Source organism: Maniola jurtina, chromosome Z (genome assembly GCF_905333055.1).
Source record: "Maniola jurtina chromosome Z, ilManJurt1.1, whole genome shotgun sequence".
In the NCBI taxonomy this organism is placed as follows: Eukaryota; Metazoa; Arthropoda; class Insecta; order Lepidoptera; family Nymphalidae; genus Maniola; species Maniola jurtina.
In genome coordinates, this window is record NC_060058.1 from 3247056 (window position 1) to 3270605 (window position 23550).

Sequence of the window (23550 nt, forward strand, 5' to 3'; positions counted from 1 at the left end):
ATTCGATTTAGATACGGTTTTCACTAATATATTGTAGTAAGCTTCACTTAACATTTAGTGTTTATTTCATGTCAATCGGTTGATAAATAAAAAAGTTATGTCAATTTAAACGGTATATGTAATTTAAAATATGCTGCCCGAAAAGTCACTATTCCACGCGAACGTAGTCGCAGGTACAGCTAGTATAAAAATATAAATGAACTGATTTTATTTATCTCTTAAACCTTCTAACTTACATATTCTTTTGTAATTCTGATCAAAATATAAGCGTGCAAATATTGCGCTTATATTATTATGGTCGGAATTACAAAACATGGCTATAAACATTGACTTATTTATTTAAATACGTACTTATTGATACTGACCCGCTGGGGATCCTGCGTAGCTATAGGTAATTTTAACCCCCGACCCAATAAGAGGGGTGTTAAAAGTTTGACGTGTGTATCTGTGTATTTGTCTGTGGCATCATACTCGAGAGCTCCTAAGCTAATGAACCGATTTTAATTTCGTTTTTTTTTTGTTTGAAAGGTGGCTTGATCGGAGTGTTCTTAGCTATAATCCAAGAAAATCGGTTTAGCCGTTTGAAAGTTATCAGTTTTTCTAGTTACTGTAACCTTCACTTGTCGGGGGTGTTATAAATTTTTAATTTACACTTATAAATTTAGTATGTATGAAATGAAATAGGTATATTTAATTAAAGTAGAAATTATGCAACTTATGATATAAGTCAGGACTATAATAATATTATCATCGATTCAGGGAGCAGATTCTACTGAGGAGAACTTTCAAGAAACTCAGCCTATGTAGGTAGGTACCTACTCGTTTTCTATTTTCTTCATGACGCATCTTTTAAAAATGGATTTTTATGAATTCCGATCAAAGTCAATGCGGTTTAGCTTAAAAAAATACACCTTTATTTAATTAACCCCTGACCCAAAAAGAGGGGTGTTATAAGTTTGACGTGTGTATCTGTGTATCTGTCTGTGGCATCGTAGCTCCTAAACGAATGAACCAATTTTAATTCGGTTTTTTTTTGTTTGAAAGGTGGCGATCGAGAGCTTTCTTAGCTATAATAGAAGAATATTTTTTATTTTTCTTAAAGAGGTTTTTGTGTCGGGGTTTTTTTTAAATTTTGAGTTATTTAAACGAGTAATATTGATGTGTGTAATCGTCTGTCTGGGTACAACAAACACAAACTGGTTTGATACAAAATGTATACGTACGGCCTTCACCTACCTTTGGATCCCTTATCACGCCGTGGCCGCGATTTCGTAAGCTTTTGAAAACAGGTGGCAGCTGGTGGTCTACAAGTTAACTGTGGAAGAACCGGTGGCCTATACCTATACACCATCATCATCACCATCGCCGGCTCAATACTGGGCACGCGTTTCCTCTCAGAATGAGAAAGGTTCGGCCAAGTGTGGGTTTTTATTTTTTTAAAGAATAATAACCATGTTTATCATGACTGGTTCTCCCCTTTCCCCTCCAATTAAGCGTAAGGCTTTTGCTAGGAGTAGGTAGGTACGACAATAATTCAACCGCCGACCTTTCGGAATTCAGTCCGCTTCTCAACCGTTGAGCTATGGAGGCTCTACCGAGGATTAGCAATCTTTACACACCTTTGACAACATTATAGAAAACTCTTAGTTATGTAGGTTTCCTCAAGATGTCCCTTCCTTCCTTCATAGTTAAATAATATATCACACTAATATTATAAAGGAGAAAGTTTGTATGTGTGTGTGTGTGTATGTTTGTTACTCCTTCACGCAAAAACTACTGGACGGATTGGGCTGAAACTTAGAATGCAGATAGATTATACCCTGGATTAGCACATAGACTACTTTTTATCCCGGAAAATCAAAGAGTTCCCTCGGGAATTTTAAAAAACCTACATCCACGCGAACGGAGTCGCGGGCATCAGCTAGTTAGAAATATATTTACAGCCAGATATTAAATAATCCGTAGGTATAACATAAACAATCTACATCAGAATCATTGTACGCCGAACAAAATACCTAGTTAATTACATTTAAGTAGAAAGAGTTACAAAACACCTATTAAAACAACGCCGAGGTTTCTTTCTTAAATTAACTTAGGTAGGTAGTTAGTTATATAATACAAGACGTTCAGCTTTGTCTTGGTGTTGCATTCGTATTTATTTAGATATGTAAAAAAATTTTAACCGACTTCCAAAAAAGGAGGAGGTTCTCAATTCGTCGGGATCTTTTTTTTTTTTATTTTTTTTTTATTTTTTATGTATGTTCCCCGATTACTCAAAGACCCCTGGACCGATTTGGAATTTTTTTTTTTGTTTGAAAGGGTATACTGTGCAAGTGGTCCCATATAAATTTGGTGAAGATCTGATGAATATCTTCGGAGATGGAGAACAGAACTCCTCAATGGATAAGAGCAAATTGCTCGCGATCACTGTAATAGCTTAGTAAACAGTAGGGTTTTAACTGGGCATAGCATATTATAGTACAGTGGGGCCACTAAAAATTGTGAAATAAAAAATTTTCAAAAGAAAAATAAAACCGACTTCAAAAACCAAAAACACTAAAAAGTAGAAAATAATTTTTGTTTAGCTACACATGTAATGTACCTAGGTATGAAGTCGGGCGAGCTTCACTCTTGGATTTCTAATTTTGTTTTAATATGCTCGCTCGACTTCATACCTAGGTACATTACATGTGTAGCTAAACAAAAATTATTTTCTACTTTTTAGTGTTTTTGGTTTTTGAAGTCGGTTTTATTTTTCTTTTTTCATTCTAATGACCGCCGGCGGTTTCGCACGGCAAAAATATAAATCCTTTTATTCCCTATCGTGTGGTAATCTCGGGAAATCTGGCCTGATTCCTTATAGCTACATTATTAAGAGAATCTCTAGAAATTTTGATCTTTCAAGGTCCAAGGATTTGGGTTGGGTGTTTTTTTTTACAGACAATTAAGTACCTACCTATCTATAAGTTACCTATAAGTTTTACTTACGTAAGCAGCTGACTACAAATATCTCCAGACGAAAAAGGGCCTTTTTCAGTAAATGATTGTTTTATATTTATTGAAAAATTGCGGATATTTATTTTAAAATTAGTAAAAAATAAATTATTTATGGTTTAAGTAACTTTGCAAGTTCAGCTAAGAGCATCTCTCTCTAGCGGTAGGAAGACAATTTAATTGCTCTCTAATAGACAAGTCCATGGTTCTTGCAATCACTGAGTTTAACATTTCTACAGCGAGTTTAATGCAGCAGCGCCAGATGGCGCTTTAAGTATGAAAATTTAAAAACATTTGATCACATTCTATTTTTCCCCCATGTTTAGTTGACTATATTTTTTAATAGACGGCAAACCCTGAATAAAATGCAAATGGAGTTTGTTTAGTAGATTGCTATTCAGTTCTTTATTTGTGATATATTAAATTTTTCCCTAAAGCCGGCAGGTGTGTGCTTCAGAGTTTGAGAGTTCACACTCCACACACGTACCTTTAGTATAATGTTTACTCCGACGGTTAACGGTTGTGTCGACTTTTACAACTTCATACCTGATTCAATTTATCCGTCAATGAACTTGTGCTTGAAAACACTGGCGCCGGTTTCGAATTCAAAATGTATTCGCAGTCTCGAGACACGTTAGATGATGAATTTGGGAGGCCAGTCGAATCTATTATGCGATGTGAGGATTTTAAAAGCAATTTTGCGAGGAGACTTTCCAACAGATATATCTCTAAATCCCCGGTATCTGGTCCCAGGCAGGATAATGTTTTGAAATTGCGGCCAACAGCTGACAAACAAGAAATGCTGAATAATGTGAGTATTTACCTCCTTATTAATTAAAAATAAATAGTTTGAATTTATTTTCTATGGCACCTGAAACTTCACCCACGTGGGTAGAAGTTTTGAAAACCCCGCGGGAACTCTTTAATTTTTCAGGATAAATGTTAATTCAGGGTTGCTATCTTCATTCTCAGCCAGACTTCATTCATTATGGTCTAAATGAATAACAAACATCCAAACATCCAAACTTTCACGTTTATAATATAAGCGTTAGGATATTTTATGTTTAATAGGTAAGTAAACAGTAAGCGGCATACATAACGGACTATTTTGAAGTTTATTTTTGTGTAAAAATTCGAGAACTTAAACGAGAATGCACTGTGCGTATGAGTATCACTAATGTCAGTGAAAGTGTTTTTAATAAATTAACAAGTGGCGGATTAAACTATACAATTAGAAGCCATGGTGAAGAAATTTTAATTATATCATTTAATACTTGCCTACTAATGTTAAAAACCTTTTGTTTTGGTTATAAGTTTCTTAGTTACCCGCTTATTGCAATGATCAATGAATATTAATAAGGAAGTTGCAATCTTCGTAATAAGGCGCACTCTAATGAAATATTAATTTGTTTTGCTGCCTACAATGGATTTGTAGGTGACTTAATTATTACATTTGATGATGCTACTAAGACAACATGGTTTACAAGTGTAAATTAAAAATTTATAACACCCCCGACAAGTGAAGGTTACAGTAACTAGAAAAGAGCTGATAACTTTTAAACGGCTGAACCGATTTTCTTGAATTATAGCTAAGAACACTCTCGATCAAACCACCTTTCAAACAAAAAAAAACTAAATTAAAATCGGTTCATTAGTTTAGGCGCTACGGTGCCACAGACAGATACACAGATACACAGACACATAGATACACAGATACACACGTCAAACTTATAACACCCCTCTTTTTGGGTCGGGGGTTAATAAAAGGAGAAACTAGGTATATAGGTATGTTATATGAGTACAGTTATCGTATTTAAATTTGTTTTTAGCATTGAATTGATACCATGGAATAAATGTATAAATAATACGTTATGTTACTTAATACTATTATACAAACCTATCGTTTTTATCTTCTACCTAGTTACCTACTTACTATAACTTCCATGACAGGGTATTTACTTCCATAACGATATTAGATATGTACATAAATTCATTTAAATGTTTAAATTTAGAGACTTTTAATGCAGAATTACTTGTTTTAATTGTTCCTCCTCATTGTGAGAAGACTCGTTCTCAGTAGTGGACCGGCAACGGGCAATGATTTTTATTTTTATTAGTTAAGGCAAGTAAAACGTGGTTTGTATTCCCCTTGTAATTATTTTGTTGCGGTACTTTTCCTTACATACCTAACTATTCATCATCATTGATGATTGGATCCGATAGACGTCCACTGCTGGGTATAGGTCTCTTATGGGACTTGCACACGGCACAGTCTTCCACCACCTGAATTCAGCGGCTCCTTGCGATTTATTCAATATAGAGGATGCCCGCGACTTCGTCCGCGAGGATTTATACTTTTTAAAGATCCCGTGGGAACTGTTTGATTTTCTGGGATAAAATGTCAACAACAGGGACGCAAGCTACCTTTGTACCAAATTTCATATAAATCGTTCAAGTGGATAGGTTTTTAGGAATCCCGGGGGAACTCTTTGATTTTCCGGGATGAAAGGTAACCTATGTCCGTCCCCGGGATATAAGCTAACCCTGTACCAAATTTCGTCAGAATCGGTTAAACTGTTGCGCCGTGAAAATGTAGCAGACAGACAGACACACTTTCCCATCTATACTAATAAATAAAATTGGAGTGTCTGTCTGTAATTTCGAAATAACTACCTCATATTAAGCTCATATGGTTATTTGAACGATACCATAACTGAATCACACGTTTTTAAAATTTTTGTCTGTCTGTCTGTCTGTCTGTCTGTCTGTCTGTTTGAAAAGGCTAATCTTTGGAACGGCTGAACCGATTTTGACGGGACTTTCACAGGCAAGTAGAGGATTGACCAGGGCGTAAAATAGGCTACTTTTTTAACCGACTTTCAAAAAGGGAGTTGTGTTTTTCTACCTATGTACACCGAAATCTCCGAGATTTCTGAACCGATTTGCGTCATTTCTTTTTTAATCGATAGAGGAACTTTGCGACATTGTTTCATAAAAAATTTGGAGTCCAACTCCTCAATCCTGATGCTGCAGGGGATCTGACCAATCCACGCGGGCGAAGCTGCGGGCATCAGCTAGTTTATAATATTACTATGGATTACTATGAATTTCAAAATTGAACTCTCCGGTTTTTCATTACCCACAGACAATACGTCATAATAATATCATATTTTAAGGGGCTATAGCTAAATTATAATTAATAAAATGATGTACATTATTTTATATATTTTGTAGGCCTACCGAGAAAAATCCTTATATCAGAATTAATTTGGTGACCCTAGCTAGTATTCTTATTATCTATATATTATAATTTTTAAATCTGAGAATGTTTTGATTTTGAGAATGTTCACTAGGAAACCTTTGATCTACAATTTTGGTATTAATTAAATTAAAATTAATTTAAAAAAAAATCCTACCTAAACTGTTTTATTTATTTTGTATTCATGATATTCATGAAACAACGATTTCATGGCTCATCCGCTTAACTGTTTAATTTTATCCCAGAAAATTAAAGAGTTCACACAATTTTTTTTAAAGCTAAATCTACGAAAATATGGCCATAGTTTTAAATATTTCAAAATGTTTTGCTAATAACAAGTATTATTAACAAAAGTTTAGTATTTGTAATATTATAACAAGTAGCTGTTAGTTTTGTAATTCCAATTTGATTGAAATATGTAATTATTACAGGGCCTTTCTTGTCCTCGGATTTACAAATATTTTAGCAATAACTAGCGACCTTTCCCGGCTTTGCACTGGGTAGCTTGAGAGGAACTATTGCATCAAACATTATTTTCGTGTAACTATTTACGAAGATTTTTTCTGTCTGTCTGTAATAATGAGCATTACACAGTATTACAATTTTTGTAGGGAATTCATTTTTTTTAAATAAAATATTTCTTATTATATCACGCAAGAATAATGTAACTTTCTACTGATAAAAAAATTTAAAAATCTATTCAGTAATTCCTACTTGTTACAACAAATTCGCAAACTTACAAAATTTACTTCTTTATAATAATAGTGTAGATTAAGTAAATAAGTAGGTACCTAATAGTTTTTTGTTAGAATTTCACTCAGCTTATCTACTACTTATAATTGTTGCATTTGGTATCTGCATTCTGCAAGTGTCTACGTACAATAATTACGTGATTTGACGATATATCAGGTGCAAGTAAATGTTGCGGAATAATTTATAACACAACGGATATTAATTCACTTTAATATTTATTACAGTTTTGCACTGAATGAAAGTCATTAAACTAGATTGTAGGTAACAACTAATATTAAGGAATAGTGACCAATTCAGAATATTAATTTTACCGTTTCCTTTTTCCGTTTAAATAAATAATTAATTCATTTTTCTAAAGTGGATATATTAGGTAAACTCTAAATCCTGACAATCACTTTTATGTAAGAAAAAGCTTGATAAGTTTCTTCCGTAGGTAACTACATACTTAGGTACCTACCATAGTTTTCATTAGATTTCTTAGTCGTCGCGTGGAATCCTGCCTAATCAGAATTCGAGAAATAATTACTTTTGTATTTTAAAATAGAATATAAATCGAGTGTCCTTAAATATCCCTAAAAATAGCAAATAATTGGTCATAATATTGTTGACGTGCATCGTGCAGCTATGAAATGACGTTTCGCTATTTATAGCGTTATAGTGTGTTTAGGTGTTTACCTGTCATTTATTCATATTTTAGAAACAAAACAAACTTTAACAGGGCTCTCTCCGTCACTCGTTTCATACAATCGTAGTTCCAATTTCATTTGAATATTAAGCAACCAAAGTCCATGAAATTTTGCAGACATATTCTAGAAACTAATATCGGTGTCTGTGGTGTTTTAGATAACCAAGAGGGTCAAGAGGGTTCCAAACCAGCCACATTAGGTACCAAAACTTCTACTATAATATACCTACCTACATAACCTTTAAGTTGAGTATTTTAATTGGTACTTAAATCAAAGTTTTCTCGGAGACATTAGAGTCCTAGGGTCAACTTCACTTAACTAACATCCATACATACCTACCTACAAGAAATAATTTCATTATTATATTGTACAATAATTGTTCGCTTAAAGTATAGAGTACTCGTACCCTTACGTACGAAGCTGGATAGTGATATCTCTAAATTTTATCTTTACAAAAATGTCAATAATATTATGATAAAAAATCCCGTGTGGATCCCAAAAATTTATAGACAGGTTGATAGTCAAACGATGCCTTATCAAACATTTAAACTTGGCCGGAAGTTTTATATATCGGTTAGTATTACAATATAAAATGTTGAAAACTAAAACCCGACTGCGGTCGTCTTAATAAACGCTGAAATATTACAGTAAAATTGTTTTTTATCGCTTGGTATATTTTAATGTTGCTTACATTTATATATTTTATGAATTCAGAATTTTCTCCTCTTTCATTTGATACCCCACTCGATACAATAGCAAAACAAAATTTTTTGGAGACCTCCACTTTTTTTAAATGTAACATCCGTTAGGTCAATTTTATTCGTATAAAATATGGCCTATGCCACCCGGACCTGTTATGTTATGTTTGTTACTCCTTCACGCAAAAACTACTGGACGGATTAGGCTGAAATTTAAAATGGAGATAGATTATACCCTGGATTAGCACATAAGCTACTTTTTATCCCGGAAAATCAAAGAGTTCCCACGGGAATTTTAAAAACCTACATCCACGCGAACGAAGTCGCGGGCATCAGCTAGTTATACATAAGCAGAGACAAATCGAAAACCTTGATTTTTATCAATGTTTCATAATCTAGTTGATTCGAGATACGATCGATGGTGAGAGAGATTACGTTTGTCTAAATAAGGCAAATAAAATAGGGATTACGATTTTATAGGCCGGAATTATTTTGACTTATTTTGACTTTGCTCTGGCTTTATGTAAAGTAAAATTCGACTAAGTGTGAGTCGGACTCGCACACGGAGTGTTCCGTACCATCGACCATCGCACAAGATATTACATACACATAGAGCTAAAATTTCTTACTATAAAATCAGAGGATTGGCTAAAATTTAACAAACATAATAGTAATACTAAGCAATTGTTAAAGAGACTGCTGACTACGAAAAAATCACACTAATATTATAAAGGCGAAAGTTTGTATGTGTGTGTGTGTGTGTGTGTGTGTGTATGTTTGTTACTCCTTCACGCAAAAACTACTGGACGGATTTGGCTGAAATTCGGAATGGAGATAGATAATATCCTGGATTAGCACATAGGCTACTTTTTATCCCGGAAAACCAAAGAGTTCCCACGGGATTTCGAAAAACCTAAATCCACGCGGACGAAGTCGCGGGCGTCAGCTAGTAGGATAATAATTGTAATATGAGACAAAAATTTCAGAATACAGAATTCCGAGAATTGGCTAAAATTATACAAGTGTTGCGCACGAGTTGGCCGATATAAAATAAGGTTACTCATAGCTGTTGGATTTTCATTATCTCGATTTAGAGAAATGTGGATAAAACACCGAGATCTTAAGGGAGTAGAATTTTTTTTGCATTTTTTAAAATAATACCTACTCAAATTCAAACTTAAAACTCAATGTCAAATCATTTATTCAACGTAGATATTCAAATTCAAACTTAAAACTCAATGTCAATTATTTATTCAACGTAGGTACTATCGAAATTCGTACTCTTTTTGGTGGTCTATGGTGCCTGTGGCCATTGAATCCATTAACCTGGAGACTGCCGTTACTGCATTATTCGTCAAATTCTTCAAAAGTCAGCAGCGCAATGGCGGTTCGTCTGGTGCTGCAAATATTCATGACAGCGATAATGACTGATAACTGGTAACCCGTCTGCTCTTTTGCTCGCTATTTTTATATATACAGTGGACCCCCGGTAATCCGACAAACATTTTGCAGGGCCGTGTCAGACTATCGAATTTGTCGGACTATAGAGTACGGCCTAAGACCCCCTATAGTCCGGCAATGTTTACAAAAGAGTACCTTGTAATCCGACAAATTACAGATCCAATGATAAGATTCTATATCTTAAATATGTAAATATGTTTATATTTACTCTGAAGTACAAATCATACTTCATTATGTATGTCAAATTTAGTAAATTAAACAATATTAACGTCATGAATGCTATAGAACTTACAAAAAACAATAACTTTACATTAGGAAATAATTATGTACAAACAAATGTATATATTAAAAATAAGAAGATTGTCAAAAATATTCAATAATAATACATGTCGCAATGTAATAGACATGTCGGATTACAGGGGGTGTCGGATCAGACAGGGGCTGGATTACCGGGGGTCCACTGTATAAAAAATCAAGGATCGTCAAGTTTGATGGAACTGAAAAGGTCATACTGATGGTAAGTGATGCAGTCAAAGATGGAAGCGGGCTAACTTGAAAGAGGTATGGCAGTTTTAAGCCCATACCCCGGATCGGTTTTGTACACGGCATTGTATCGGAACGCTGAGACAAACTGAAAATGAAATTGTCCATCCAATTTGAAACCATGGCCACTACGCCGTAACCCCTGCAGTTGACATTTACTCCCGGATGTTGCGTAACGCTTGACTAGCCTTCAAACGATGTGCCCTTCCCCATTATGCAGGGAGTACCTACCTGTGTTTTATCTGTTTCCACTATCACAACGTCATATTACTTTGAAATCCCATTACAGCAGCTACCGTAAAGTAAGAGCCTAAATAACTTCACTTTTTTTATATTCGTCCCCTTTCTACCAGGCAAAAGGAGTAATTTAAAATGGCTTTCACGCTACACTATCTCAAATTCAACCACCATCATTACCGCTGGTCGAGTGCTGAGCATAGGTCTCCTCCAGAGTGAAAAAGGTACCCTCATGTGTGCAAATTTAGAATAGAATAGAATAGAATTAGATTTATTAGATGATCCAACACATAATATAAAACACAAAAAGATATATTACAAATAATGACGCCTTAAAATCTCACTTAACAATAATCTTACTTACTCTTAGTGTTTTTTTTTAAGTGAAAATAAATGATAATAAATAAAATTCGAAAAGGTAGAGGTATCCAAATCCTAATCCAAATTAAATCCAACAGGTCAAATGTCATGATGAAATTTTATAATCAGGTTATATTATTTCACACAAAATCATACTTAGATCTTTAAAAGTGTCGCGTAATCCGTCATAAAATTTGCATTTTACACATACGAGTATAATTATCTCAAAATTACTTTGAAATTGTAGTGCGAAAGCTATACGGTTTAACCCATCGATGGTTTAACCTGACTATACATCCTACAGCGTATAGAGCAAAATTCAAACTTGCAGCCTTATAAAGATATCCTAACTATATTTTGCCTTGAGGGTGAAATTGCAATAAAAAAGTTTCGAGAACCCCATAAATGGTTTTAAACACTGGTATCTTAAATTTATTCCTTATATAAAGAACCGGTAAGCGATTTCACTGTAGTTATGTCCGGCAAAACGCGTACTAGGTCTGAAAACTATGGTTAGGCAATGCAAACGAGCTCTAACGCGGGAAGTACCTTTATATACCTTTCGACCCATCGCCTGCGCACCTGTCTACCAACATGGGAAAATAAGCAAAACGATACAAAACTTACTTCCTTTTATGATAATAATTATGCAGCGTTTTCTCTTCAATTGGAAAGCTTTTAACTTAATGTACATAATATTTTAGGCCTGATGGTAATTTTCTTCAGTCCGTTTTCATCTATGGCGACTGTTTATAAAGTTTTGGTAGAGAGGTCTAGTCATCCTACCCTTATATGTGCCACCAGAGCTTGCCTTTGCCGCAAATGTGTCGGTGCCATTAGCAGAATAGTACTTAATACTAATTGTGATTGATCGCAGATGGTCTGGCCTTTGGGATCCTCATTTTTATTCAAAACTGACCCCACATCTAGGGTTGAAATATCAAATTTCTTATCAAGTACAACAGCTGATACCTTTTCGTGACTTTTATAGTTTTTTAATAATAAATCTGTCTTAGTGCATGTAAAATGTCAACCAATTAGTTACAGAAAAAATATATAATACTAATAAAATAATACTCAGTACTCAGGACAGTTACTCGTATATCAAGATGACAAAGATGTATGTATGTCTGTGATTTGAAATTTTTGAAACCTACAGTACACCTAGGTGTAGTACAGGTATAGGATTGTATTCGATTCTCACGTGAGCTAACAGTCAAGGAGATACGAAGACCAGGGAACAATGGGGTATCGTTATCTGCCTTTCATATCAGCGTTTCCACTCACAATGCTATGCTGCTGGTATACTTCCGCCAGGTACTGCGTATGTTTAATTAACACCCTGTATCACGGTCTGTGAGCACGCTCCATTGTGTTCTATCAATATTCAGTCAATTTCAGTACCACGAGTTTGTTCATCCCGAAATGGACTAAGAGTAATGTAACCAAGGAATAAGGCTGGATTGTTCGAAATTCCCATGGAATCACACTAATATTATAAAGGCGAAAGTTTGTAAGTGTGTGTGTGTGTGTGTTGTTACTCCTTCACGCTAAAACTACTGGACGGATTGGGCTGAAATTTAGAATGGAGATAGATAATATCCTGGATTAGCACATAGGCTAATTTTATTCCCGGAAAACCAAAGAGTTCCCACGGGATTTCGAAAAACCTAAATCCACGCGGGCGAAGTCGCGGGCGTCAGCTAGTAAGTGATAAAAACGAGTTATATTTTAGCCAAGCAACGTCGTGAGCGGTCGCTAGTTTTAAAGTAAAGCAAGAAAACGTGCCGTCTGAGACGAAGCCTAAATGAGTAGGCCGGCATTTAAGAATGGAGAAGATAGAAATGCCGGGTTTGATTTTTAAATATTTTAAACTCACAAAAACCATCAAAGCTTTTAGAGGACAGCCAGCAAGGGCCTAGAGAGTTATTTTATAAAAGCTGAAAGTTTATCTGCGTAATATCCCCAACACAGGGAGGAACGATCAGCTACTATGAAGTTCGGATCATGGTGGCTTTAGGAGATAACAGATAAAAAAACCGGCCAAGTGCGAGTCAGACTTTCGAATTCCATAGGAATTTCGAACAATCCGGTGTTATTTCATGGTAACATATAGGGAAACTCTGTGCATAAGTAATTTTAGCTCTCTAGGTCTAAAGTTTGAGCTGGGTGTTGATGTACTAGTCAGTGAGAGAGTTGCATCAAATTGTTAAAACAGCTGTTATCATGAAAATTATTATCTAAATGTTTAAAGAAAGCTTTAAAAGTTTGAATATGCTGAGAAAAATATAAAGTAGGAATACGTGTTTCTTTTTAATTATTATTTTGCAACGATTTTTAACCCCCGACCCAAAAAGAGGGGTGTTATAAGTTTGACGTGTGTATCTGTGTATCTGTGTGTCTGTGTATCTGTGTATCTGTGTATCTGTGTATCTGTGTATCTGTGTATCTGTCTGTGGCATCGTAGCGCCTAAACGAATGAACCGATTTTAATTTAGTTTTTTTTTGTTGGAAAGGTGGCTTGATCGAGAGTGTTCTTAGCTATAATCTAAAAAAATTGGTTCAGCCGTTTAAGAGTTATCAGCTCTTTTCTAGTTTTCTTGTAGAAAAGAAGGTTAGATAACCGTTAGTTTCATAATATTATGTCAATAGACAAATGTCAAGCTGTCAAGATGGACGTTGCCTAAATACATAATTATTTATTTTGAAAATGATGTTTTGGAAAACTCAAATACTTTGGATCGTCGGGGGTGTTATAAATTTTTAATTTACACTTGTTACAGTTAAACTATAAAGTAAGTTAGATTTATGGTGCTACCTTGGAGGTGATGTTTAACAAGAATGCCCGCCGCGCCTTATCGAGCTATAGACTCAAGTCTCTTGTTCATCTTGACCTGCAGAGGTAGCAAGTGGTGTGCCCGTATATGGCGTAAGAACTGTGATATTCAGTACCTACCTACTATATGTAAATAGGTGGCAATCTCTCAACTACTTGTCAGGGTTCCAAAGGGACGAACGGAATCCTACAATACTAAGCCTCCGCTATTCATTCGTCTGTATGTCAGCGGACTGTATCTCATAATCCGTAAGAGGTAAATAGTTGAAATCCCAGAATGTGCAGAGTTATACACTGTATACAGCCGCTATTACAACAAATAATGAAAATTTCAAAATACATGCCATGTAAATTAAAAATCATTAAAATGTAGGTAGGTAGGTATATAATCTTTTAGGATGCTACGGATAACGGAGCCCTTCATGTGTGTCAAACTCGCACTTGAACGGTTTTTTAATCATGTTGATTAATATTTTTATTATTATATAAGCTGTGATAGCCTAGTGGTTAGAACGTCCGCCTCCTAATCGGAGGTTGGGGGTTCGATCCCGGGCACGCACCACTAACTTTTCAGTTATGTGCGTTTTAAGCAATTAAATATCACTTGCTTTAACGGTGAAGGAAAACATCGTGAGGAAACCTGCATGCCTGAGAGTTCTCCATGTTCTCAAAGGTGTGTGAAGTCTGCCAATCCGCATTAGGCCAGCGTGGCAGACTATGGCCTAAGCCCTTCTCATTCTGATGAGAGGAGACCTGTACTCAGTAGTGGGGCGGAAATGGGTTGATCGTGAATTATTTTTGGGTGGTCCCGTTTCAAATTAATCTTGATCCACTCTACCACAGACGTTCTTCTAATAAATTTGAATTAAATAATTAAAAGAGCAGATAGCTAGTGCCTATGTGTAGAGGTCCGAGTTAGGAGCTTGATATTTGGCATGAAAACTCTCTTTATGACGTAAATACTAACACTAAGATAGGATTCTCAGAAATTCTACCAAAGCAAAGCCGGAACATCTAAACAAATGTAATAATAACGTAGTTATGTAATTAAAGCAGTCATTAAACTCGATATAAGTAACTAAGGCTTGAGATTTTGCCGAAACTGTGTTGAAAATAAAGGTAATGTGAATAAGTTGAAGCAGTTAGGTACTATGGCATTGCGCAGAGCACAGAAATCCAAATAAATACATATCTATGGCGCAAAGGGAAGCGACAAATTTCCATGAATTGCAGCGATGCCACTGTGTGATCTAAATTAAGCACGAGGCAATGCATTTTGCAATTTGATCTTAATATACCAATAAGAACAATATATTGGTGACAAACTTTGGCATGTCAGCCATGATCATCAAAGTTAAGGAAAGTATAGGAAGAAAGAAGAGAAGACGATAGTAAAACATGGAACAAGCAGCTCTTATAACCCCGTTGTAAAATCATAATCAAAACAAATTTTTACTAAACTTAATAAAAATTTACAAGTACTTTTACAAGTACTTTTGAACCGTCAAATGCATCTACCACTGGTTCGGGATGCTTTACTTAATTAAACTTCGTCGAAAATTCAAAAGGTTCATTTGCAATAACTTAAGGTGCCCACGCACTCGAACTGAACTGCAGCTGAACTGCGCGTCGCGGCAGCGCCCCGCACGATATTCTCTCCATCCGCGACGCGCGGCAGTGACGCGCAACGCGGTACGCGCGTCGCGGCTGGAGAGAATATCGTGCGGGGCGCTGCCGCGACGCGCAGTTCCGCTGCAGTTCAGTTCGAGTGCGTGGGCACCTTTACACAGCAAATTGGGATTCGGCCTTTAATGGGCTAATGCAATGTGCAATTCCACTGGTGCATTTCCGTTAGGTATTCTTACGAATTACCAACATAATATTAAGGGGTTATTGACAGCCAAAATTTTATTTGCCAATGTATTGGTGGTACACATTCGTTTAATGTTAATTATACATACAGGGATTTTTAATTGAAACTTCAATTATGTTACAAATATTCTGAACGTTATAACGTTGATAATATTATAAAGATATGAAAATAACTGATGATATTTCATTGTTATAGTATATGTAAAAAGAAGTAGATAAGTACGCCACATACGCGTCTAAAGTGAAAACTAACCTGCCGCATTTGGGTCATTTTCGATGATGGTTATCTTTTCTACTCTCGTGCGTTTATCTTCTATCTTACTTATTAGTGAGAACGGATTTTATATGATACACTTGCTATAGCGGTAAAGAAAAACATCGTGAGGAAACCTGCATGCCTAAGTTCTCCATAATATTTTCTGTGAAGTCTGCAAATCTGTCGCTCTGAGAGGAGACCCGTGCTCTAGTGAGCCGGCGATGGGTCAATCATGATAATGATAATGATAATGACCCTTAGGATTAATGATCCATGAGAAGATTGCTTATATCTTACTACAGCTATAGATGTTTTAAGACTGGTATCAATGAATGAAAACATACCCTCGATTGTTTAGACGTAGGTTTCAAGGTCTGAGGAAAATACGCACGATTTAACGATGCGGGTGGAACTAACTTATATGTTACAAGTTGGTGATAAAGCTTATCGCCGATTTGAATTAACCAATTTCAAGGTTGGAGTTTTTTCTTTGGAAGTAATAAAGTTTTTTATTTTTATTGATTTATCGCTGATTTATATAATAATTAGATCACGCTCTCGACTTCATCCGTGTTAGTTTCAGTTAAATAAAATCCAGTAGGGATAAAAACTGTCTATATCCGTCTCTGGGATGCAAGCTATCTCTAAGTATATGAAATAGATGATGACCGTGACTTTGTCGGCAGGGATCTTTTATATTCAGTGGAAACTCTATGATTTTAGATTAATTTAGTACAGTGGGATAATTATTATGATAATATTATAATTGCCAACCTGAGATTCCACTGTAGAACATAAATTAAGAGATTTCCAAAAAGTGATTGTTTAAGCAATTTAATTTTTTATCTCTTTTTACCATAAAATTGAGACATGAAGTAATAATATTGTATTAGATTAATATTTAAGTTTTTATTTTGTAAGTTGTGATGCATTTTTTGTCAATTATTTTTGTAATAGGCGAAACGTGTTTTATGAGTTTTAACTGGAATTTCGAACGTGATTTGATTTATTATTCAGGTATTTCTATTAGCGTATTCTTTATTGATAATAATATTTTGAAATAGCATAATGAAAATTTAATATAATAATATAAATGTCAATATTTATAAATACACAATTAATATTTTTCCGTAAGGTCGTCGTTAATCGATAAGCCAGCCTCAGGTTGCCCCATGGCCAAAGATGTCCCTCACACTCCCAGTATTAGTGAGCTGAAAGGCGATGGAAATCCTTTGGACCAGGTAGGCTCCAGAGCGCAGATTGTATCACCTTTCTCTTAGACGACGACGGTCGATGTCACACAAAGCAATATTTTGAATGTTCTGTTCAACCTTAGTTTGTTAAATTTGGATCGGTTACGAAACTTTGAACTGGCAGAATCTCTATTTTAGGTGGAGGTTAACGGAAATAGTTTATCGTAGCTATTACGTTTCCACTGAACTGATTTAAAGAAAAAAAATAGCATTCTTATATTTTTTTTATTCAAAACTGAAAATGGCGATACAATCAGCGTCAATCTATTTATGTATATGTGTAAAAGGTAAACTGACTGACTAATAGGTATATCAAAAATCTATGGAATCTTAAGGATATTCAAGACCGTTTTTTCTGTAACGGAGACCTCTACCTACTAAGGTTTCCCATAAGTTTAACCGAAAAAAGCCTTGGCTTCTTTCATCGTACCAGAAAATTACTATGCTGGCATTATTAGACCGCCCACTAAGTGGACAGATGACATCAAATGAGTCGCAGGAAACCATTGGATCCAAGTACACACTGTGGCGTGTGCAAGAAAGAGATCTTGCAGTGGATGTCTATCGATTGATGGCAGTTTGAAGTTGATAATACACAGTAACAAAACTATCCTGATATTTATAAAATGAAACAAACTTCAAGACTCAAACGAGGACATAAAAGATAAAGTGAAGATTCTTCCTCTGATTCGAAAGCAAATTAGGTAGACTAAGAACATCAGCACAGTATTACAGTTATTGTGAAATAGTTACCTCAAAAAGCGAAAACGAATTACAATGTCAGAGGCCTCTGCAGTTGACTTACATTAGAAAGTACGACAAAAATGACACGAAAGAATATCTTTTCATAGAAGCATAGCAATTTAGGATCATAATTCCAATGTTTTCATTCGTTCTATATTAGATAAAAAGCAAAGAATTTTATAACTTCTTTATTTCTCTATGAGTTCGAATGCCGTTATCACCATCATTTAGGACAAGTCACGAAGAAGGTTTATCTTAAGAAGGCTCTATCCGTCACTCGTTTCATACAATCGTAGTTCCAATTTCATTTGAATATTAAGCAACCAAAGTCCATGAAATTTTGCAGACATATTCTAGAAACTAATATCTATGTCTGTGGTTTTCCAGATATCTGTTAAAATATTCGGTTTCAAAGTTACGCGGTCTTAAAAAATTTCATACAAATTTTTGAGCCCCTGTAATTTTAAAACTACATATTTTTAGAAAAATCTAAAACACCACAGACACAGATATTAGTTCCTAAAATATGTCTGCAAAATTTCATGGAGTTTGGTTGCTTAATATTCAAATGAAATTGGAACTACGATTGTATGAAACGAGTGACGGAGAGAGCCCTGTTAAACATTCAAAAGCAAAAGGTAACTGACTGACTGACTAATCTGACAACGCACAGCTCAAACTACTGGATGGATCAGGCTGAAATTAGGCATGCAGATAGCTATCTGGTCAAATGCGAGTCAGACTCGCGCACCGAGGGTACCGTACTTGGGTATTTTTTGACATTTCTGTTATAATAATTGTATCAGACAAAATCTTCCAAAGCGTCACGTTTCCAAAATATAAGCTATCAAAATGATTGTACTGGTGGATTTAACAGTACAACAGTCTAGCTAATAGTACAACTTTGATAGTTTATAATATCTCGGAAGTAACACTTTGGAAAATTTTGTCTCACACAATCGGTGTTGTATGATGCTATTGATTATAAAAGTTTTAGCCACTATTTTAAAAAAGAAAATGTTGAACATGTAGGTAGACCACACTGAATACTATATTCAAACCGCTTAACTAAGGCAAATGTCCTTATAAGTGTTTACACTAGTAACTTTGTCGTAAGTTAATCATGTAAGCTACTTACGTGAGTAAAACTTACAGATGCAGATGTATCCACGGCCTAAGGTGACCTACAAACACATCTATACTAATAAATAAAATTGGAGTGTCTGTCTGTAATTTCGAAATAACTACCTCATATTAAGCTCATAGGGTTATTTGAACGATACCTTAACTGAATCACACGTTTTTAAAATTTTTGTCTGTCTGTCTGTCTGTCTGTCTGTCTGTCTGTCAGTTTGAAAAGGCTAATCTTTGGAACGGCTGAACCGATTTTGACGGGATTTTCACAGACAAGTAGAGGATTGACCAGGGTGTAACATAGGCTACTTTTTTAACCGACTTTCAAAAAGGGAGTTGTGTTTTTCTACCTATGTACACCGAAATCTCTGAGATTTCTGAACCGATTTGCGTAATTTTTTTTTTTAATCGATAGAGGAACTTTGTGACATTGTTTCATAAAAAAATTGGATTCCAACTCCTCAATCCTGAAGCTGCAGGATACCTCACCATCAATACTGATGGGATTTAGAAACTGTCGGTTATAAATTGATTGTTATTGAAGGTATCTGTACCAAGTAAAGACTTTGTCGTTGACTTTTGGGAAATCAAAAGTTCCCACGGGATTTTAGACCCTAAATCCACGCGGGCAAAGCTGCGGGCATTACCTAGTTGATTAATAAATACATACCACACTTGTAGTCGGCTAAAAATGGCCAATTGCGTCCGACATTTCAATAATTGTATCACAGTTATTCGTGTTGGTACAACAAACAATGGTGAATGGTACCGTTGCAGTGTGGGAGGAGGATCGCATACCATTTATAGTGTTCATTTGTATACGGGGCACGGTAGATTATGGTGTATGAAGCTATCGCGCGTTTGTGGGAAACGAGACATAGATCAGTCTTTGATAAAGATTTCTATGTACCTACCTACTAACGGTCAAAATAATGTCCAGCATGCGTTGTAAATGTAAAAGTCAATGAAATTTTGCAGACATATTCTAGAAACTAATATCTGTGCCTGTGGTGTTTTAGATTTTTCTAAAAATATGTAGTTTTAAAATTAAAGGTCTCAAAGTTTTGTATGTGAATTTTTAAGACCGCGTAACTTTGAAACCGAATATTTTAACAGAAATCTGGAAAACCACAGGCATAGATATTAGTTTCTAGAATATGTCTGCAAAATTTTATGGACTTTGGTTGCTTAATATTCAAATGAAATTGGAACTACGTTTGTATGGAGCAAGTGACGAAGAGACCCCTCCTAAAATAAATTAAAATGACAGGTCATGTATTGTTATTTTTTTCATAATACTCCCTGCGGAAAAGACACGACCTCCTAATTTAGTTTAGAGATTGAGTACTACGGAATTAGCAAAACTGTTTCTTTTGTTTAAACGACTAGGTAGGTAGCATGTACATATCAGTTTGTCAGATGTTATTGATCGAGTAAACGAAATGGATCCCTTTATTACGACAGACAACAAAAGCAAAAATTGTTTGCGCGTAAGACTCATTTTCCAAATCTGTTTTGGTTTCATCTTATATTATCTCCTTTGTTTAAAAATCTGTTTGATACTAGATAGATAGATATTTTTTCGATAAACATTGGTAAGTCATAAATCATCAGATTGATAAAATGCCTAAGTATTTTTTAAGATTATTTCGGATTCCATTTTTACTTTTTTGCAAATTAATGTAAATTACCTATTTAGCATGTTCGTTCTTCGGTAGGCAAAGTATTCTGAATTTAATTATTGCTAAAAATGCTATGTGCATTTTCTTCATAATATAATATTTTATGCGCAGTAACTTCGAATAATTAGAGGCGCGAACCCCGAATTCCCCTAATAAGAGAAAGACGTGTTAACCTTTAAAAGCTATCTCCCCAGTTTGAATTACCTAATCCATACTATACTAATTTAATAAATGTAAAATTGTATCTGTCTGCCTGCTGGCTTTTCAACCGTTTAACCGATTTTGATGATTGGTAAAGAAAAAGCTCTAGTAATAAATGTTTTGGAACCTCTGACGAAGTTGCGCAAGAGCATCGTGTGAAAATCGCGTAACAATCAAGTCGTTTTAATATATTATAACATTTTGTTTGTATTTTTTAACCAGAGAGAGTTTGTTACGAAATGAATGAAGGAATTTAAAACGAAGCCATGGAAAATATCAATTTATGTTATTATTGACTAGCCGATGCCCGCGACTTCGCCCGTGTGAATTTAGGTTTTTTGAAATCCCGTGGGAACTCTTTGATTTTCCGGGATAAAAAGTAGCCTATTTGCTAATCCAGGATATTATCTATCTCCATTCTGAATTTCAGCCAAATCCGTCCAGTGGTTATTGCGTGAAGGAGTAACAAACATACACACACACACACACACACACACACACATACAAACTTTCGCTTTTATAATATTAGTGTGATAGTGTGATATTAGGTGCTTGCGCAATTCAGCATTGTTTGTTTTGAATGCAAGAAGTCTGCTGATGCAGCAAAAATTAAAGTTCTAAAAAGTTAGAGATGCATGCCCGGGATCGTACCCTGAACCTTTGCATAAGAAAGCGATGACGCTACATCTTCAAGACTACACTATCATCGCCTTCTGTGGTGTAGTTCATCATCATCATGATCAACCCAGCGCCGGCCCACTACTGAACACGGATCTCTTCTCACTGTTGGGATTATGCAATTGCCTGCCACTCTTGCCCCGTGCGGATTATTATACACTTCACACACCTTTGAAAACATTATGGAAGATTTTCAGGCACCCATGGTTTTCTCACGAGATGTTTTCCTTCAGGTTAAAGCAAGTGATATTTAGTTGCTTAAAACGCACATAGCTCCGAAAAATTAGAGTTACGTGCCCCGGATTGAATCCCCGAACCCCGGGAAAAAAGGCTGATCTAATAATCTAACCACTAGTAAATTACTGGTGTGTGTGTGTGTGTGTCCAATTTTGTATTTCTGCGGTTACAGTTGAAGGAATTGCGTAATAACTCCACTCTGTACGCATAAAAAATACGTTTGACTCATCCTGTCCGGATCCCGGCAATTTGAAGTAAATACACTCTTGGCTTCACAACGGGCAACCAACCGTGGTGTGCTTGGTCGAGTAGGGGATAAAGAAATTGTATAGCTTTTATACATACCTACCTATATTAATAATTTGCATGATATTGCCGTTTTTTGCTTTCCTTTATACCTCTTTAAATCACCCTCGCTTTCCGTTTTAAGAGAAAATATACCTAGCCCTAGTGCGCTCACCAGCGCTTTACATACAAATGTAGTTTGATTCTCATTTGAATATTAAGTATTAACTAATGAAACTCAATGCGTTCTAGAAACAAATAGCTGTGTCTGTGGTTTCTCAGATTTCCGTACAATTATGTAGCTTTTAGTAACATCGGCTCAAAATTTTATATGTAAATCTTTGGGAAGCGACCTGTGCACCCATCGCCTACCAGTGGGTGCAAGAGGAATTCATATTTACCCGTACACTCACTGCTTTAGATTAGGAATTAAATGTAAAATGAGCCCGAATACCTTTCTTCTAATAATTGCTGAACGAATGCGACAGAAAGTTTGCTGACCAATCTGATAATAATAATTATGCGACCGGCTTTATAGTCAACATTAATATTATTGTTGCGGATCAAAACAACATGTGGCAATGCAGCATGCTAATGGAAATATTATTTTGCACCAGTTTATATTATGCTGGTACGATATCGTGCTCTAGAATTGCAGTATTAAGACTAACATCCACCTGAGGTGCGCTGAATTGAGCAGAAATTGCGTTGGTTGAAATTTATACAAACAATTCGATTTGGCACACTGCGGCGTGTTGTTGATCGACGCCGTTTTTAACCCCCGACCCAAAAAGAGGGGTGTTATAAGTTTGACGTGTGTATCTGTGTGTCTGTGTATCTGTGTATCTGTCTGTGGCATCGTAGCGCCTAAACGAATGAACCGATTTTAATTTAGTTTTTTTTGTTTGAAAGGTGGCTTGATCGAGAGTGTTCTTAGCTATAATCCAAAAAAATTGGTTCAGCCGTTTAAAAGTTATCAGCTCTTTTCTAGTTTTCTTTTAGAAAAGAAGGTTAGATAACCGTTAGGTTCATAATATTATGTCAATTGAGAAATGTCAAGCTGTCAAGATGGACGTTGCCTAGATACATAATTATTTAAAATGATGTTTTGGAAAACTCGGATCTTGGATACTTTGGATCGTAGGCGCGGAATAGTCCAAGAAAATCGGTTCAGCCGTTTGAAAGATATCAGGTCTTTTCTCGTTACTGTAACCTTCATTTGTCGGGGGTGTTATAAATTTTTAATTTACACTTGTATAGTAAACATAACGCATTATGTGGTGGACTATTGCGATTCGCCTCGGCTCGGCGAATCTAGTGGACGATTGCCTTTAAATAGTACGTCTGTCAGTCAACGATTCTAGTTATTTTTAACCCCCGA

At 35.5% G+C, this 23550-nt stretch overlaps 1 protein-coding gene across 1 annotated transcript in view; it reads left to right on the plus strand.

Moving 5' to 3' along the window:
• The first annotated feature begins 3475 nt into the window (after window positions 1-3475).
• Window positions 3476-23550, plus strand: part of LOC123880359 — a 36524-nt gene continuing 16449 nt past the window's right edge. The window contains exon 1 of the mRNA XM_045928460.1: window positions 3476-3805. Within this exon, the coding sequence (XP_045784416.1) occupies window positions 3605-3805 (201 nt within the window). The 5' untranslated portion in view covers window positions 3476-3604. The remainder of the gene's footprint in view (window positions 3806-23550) is intronic.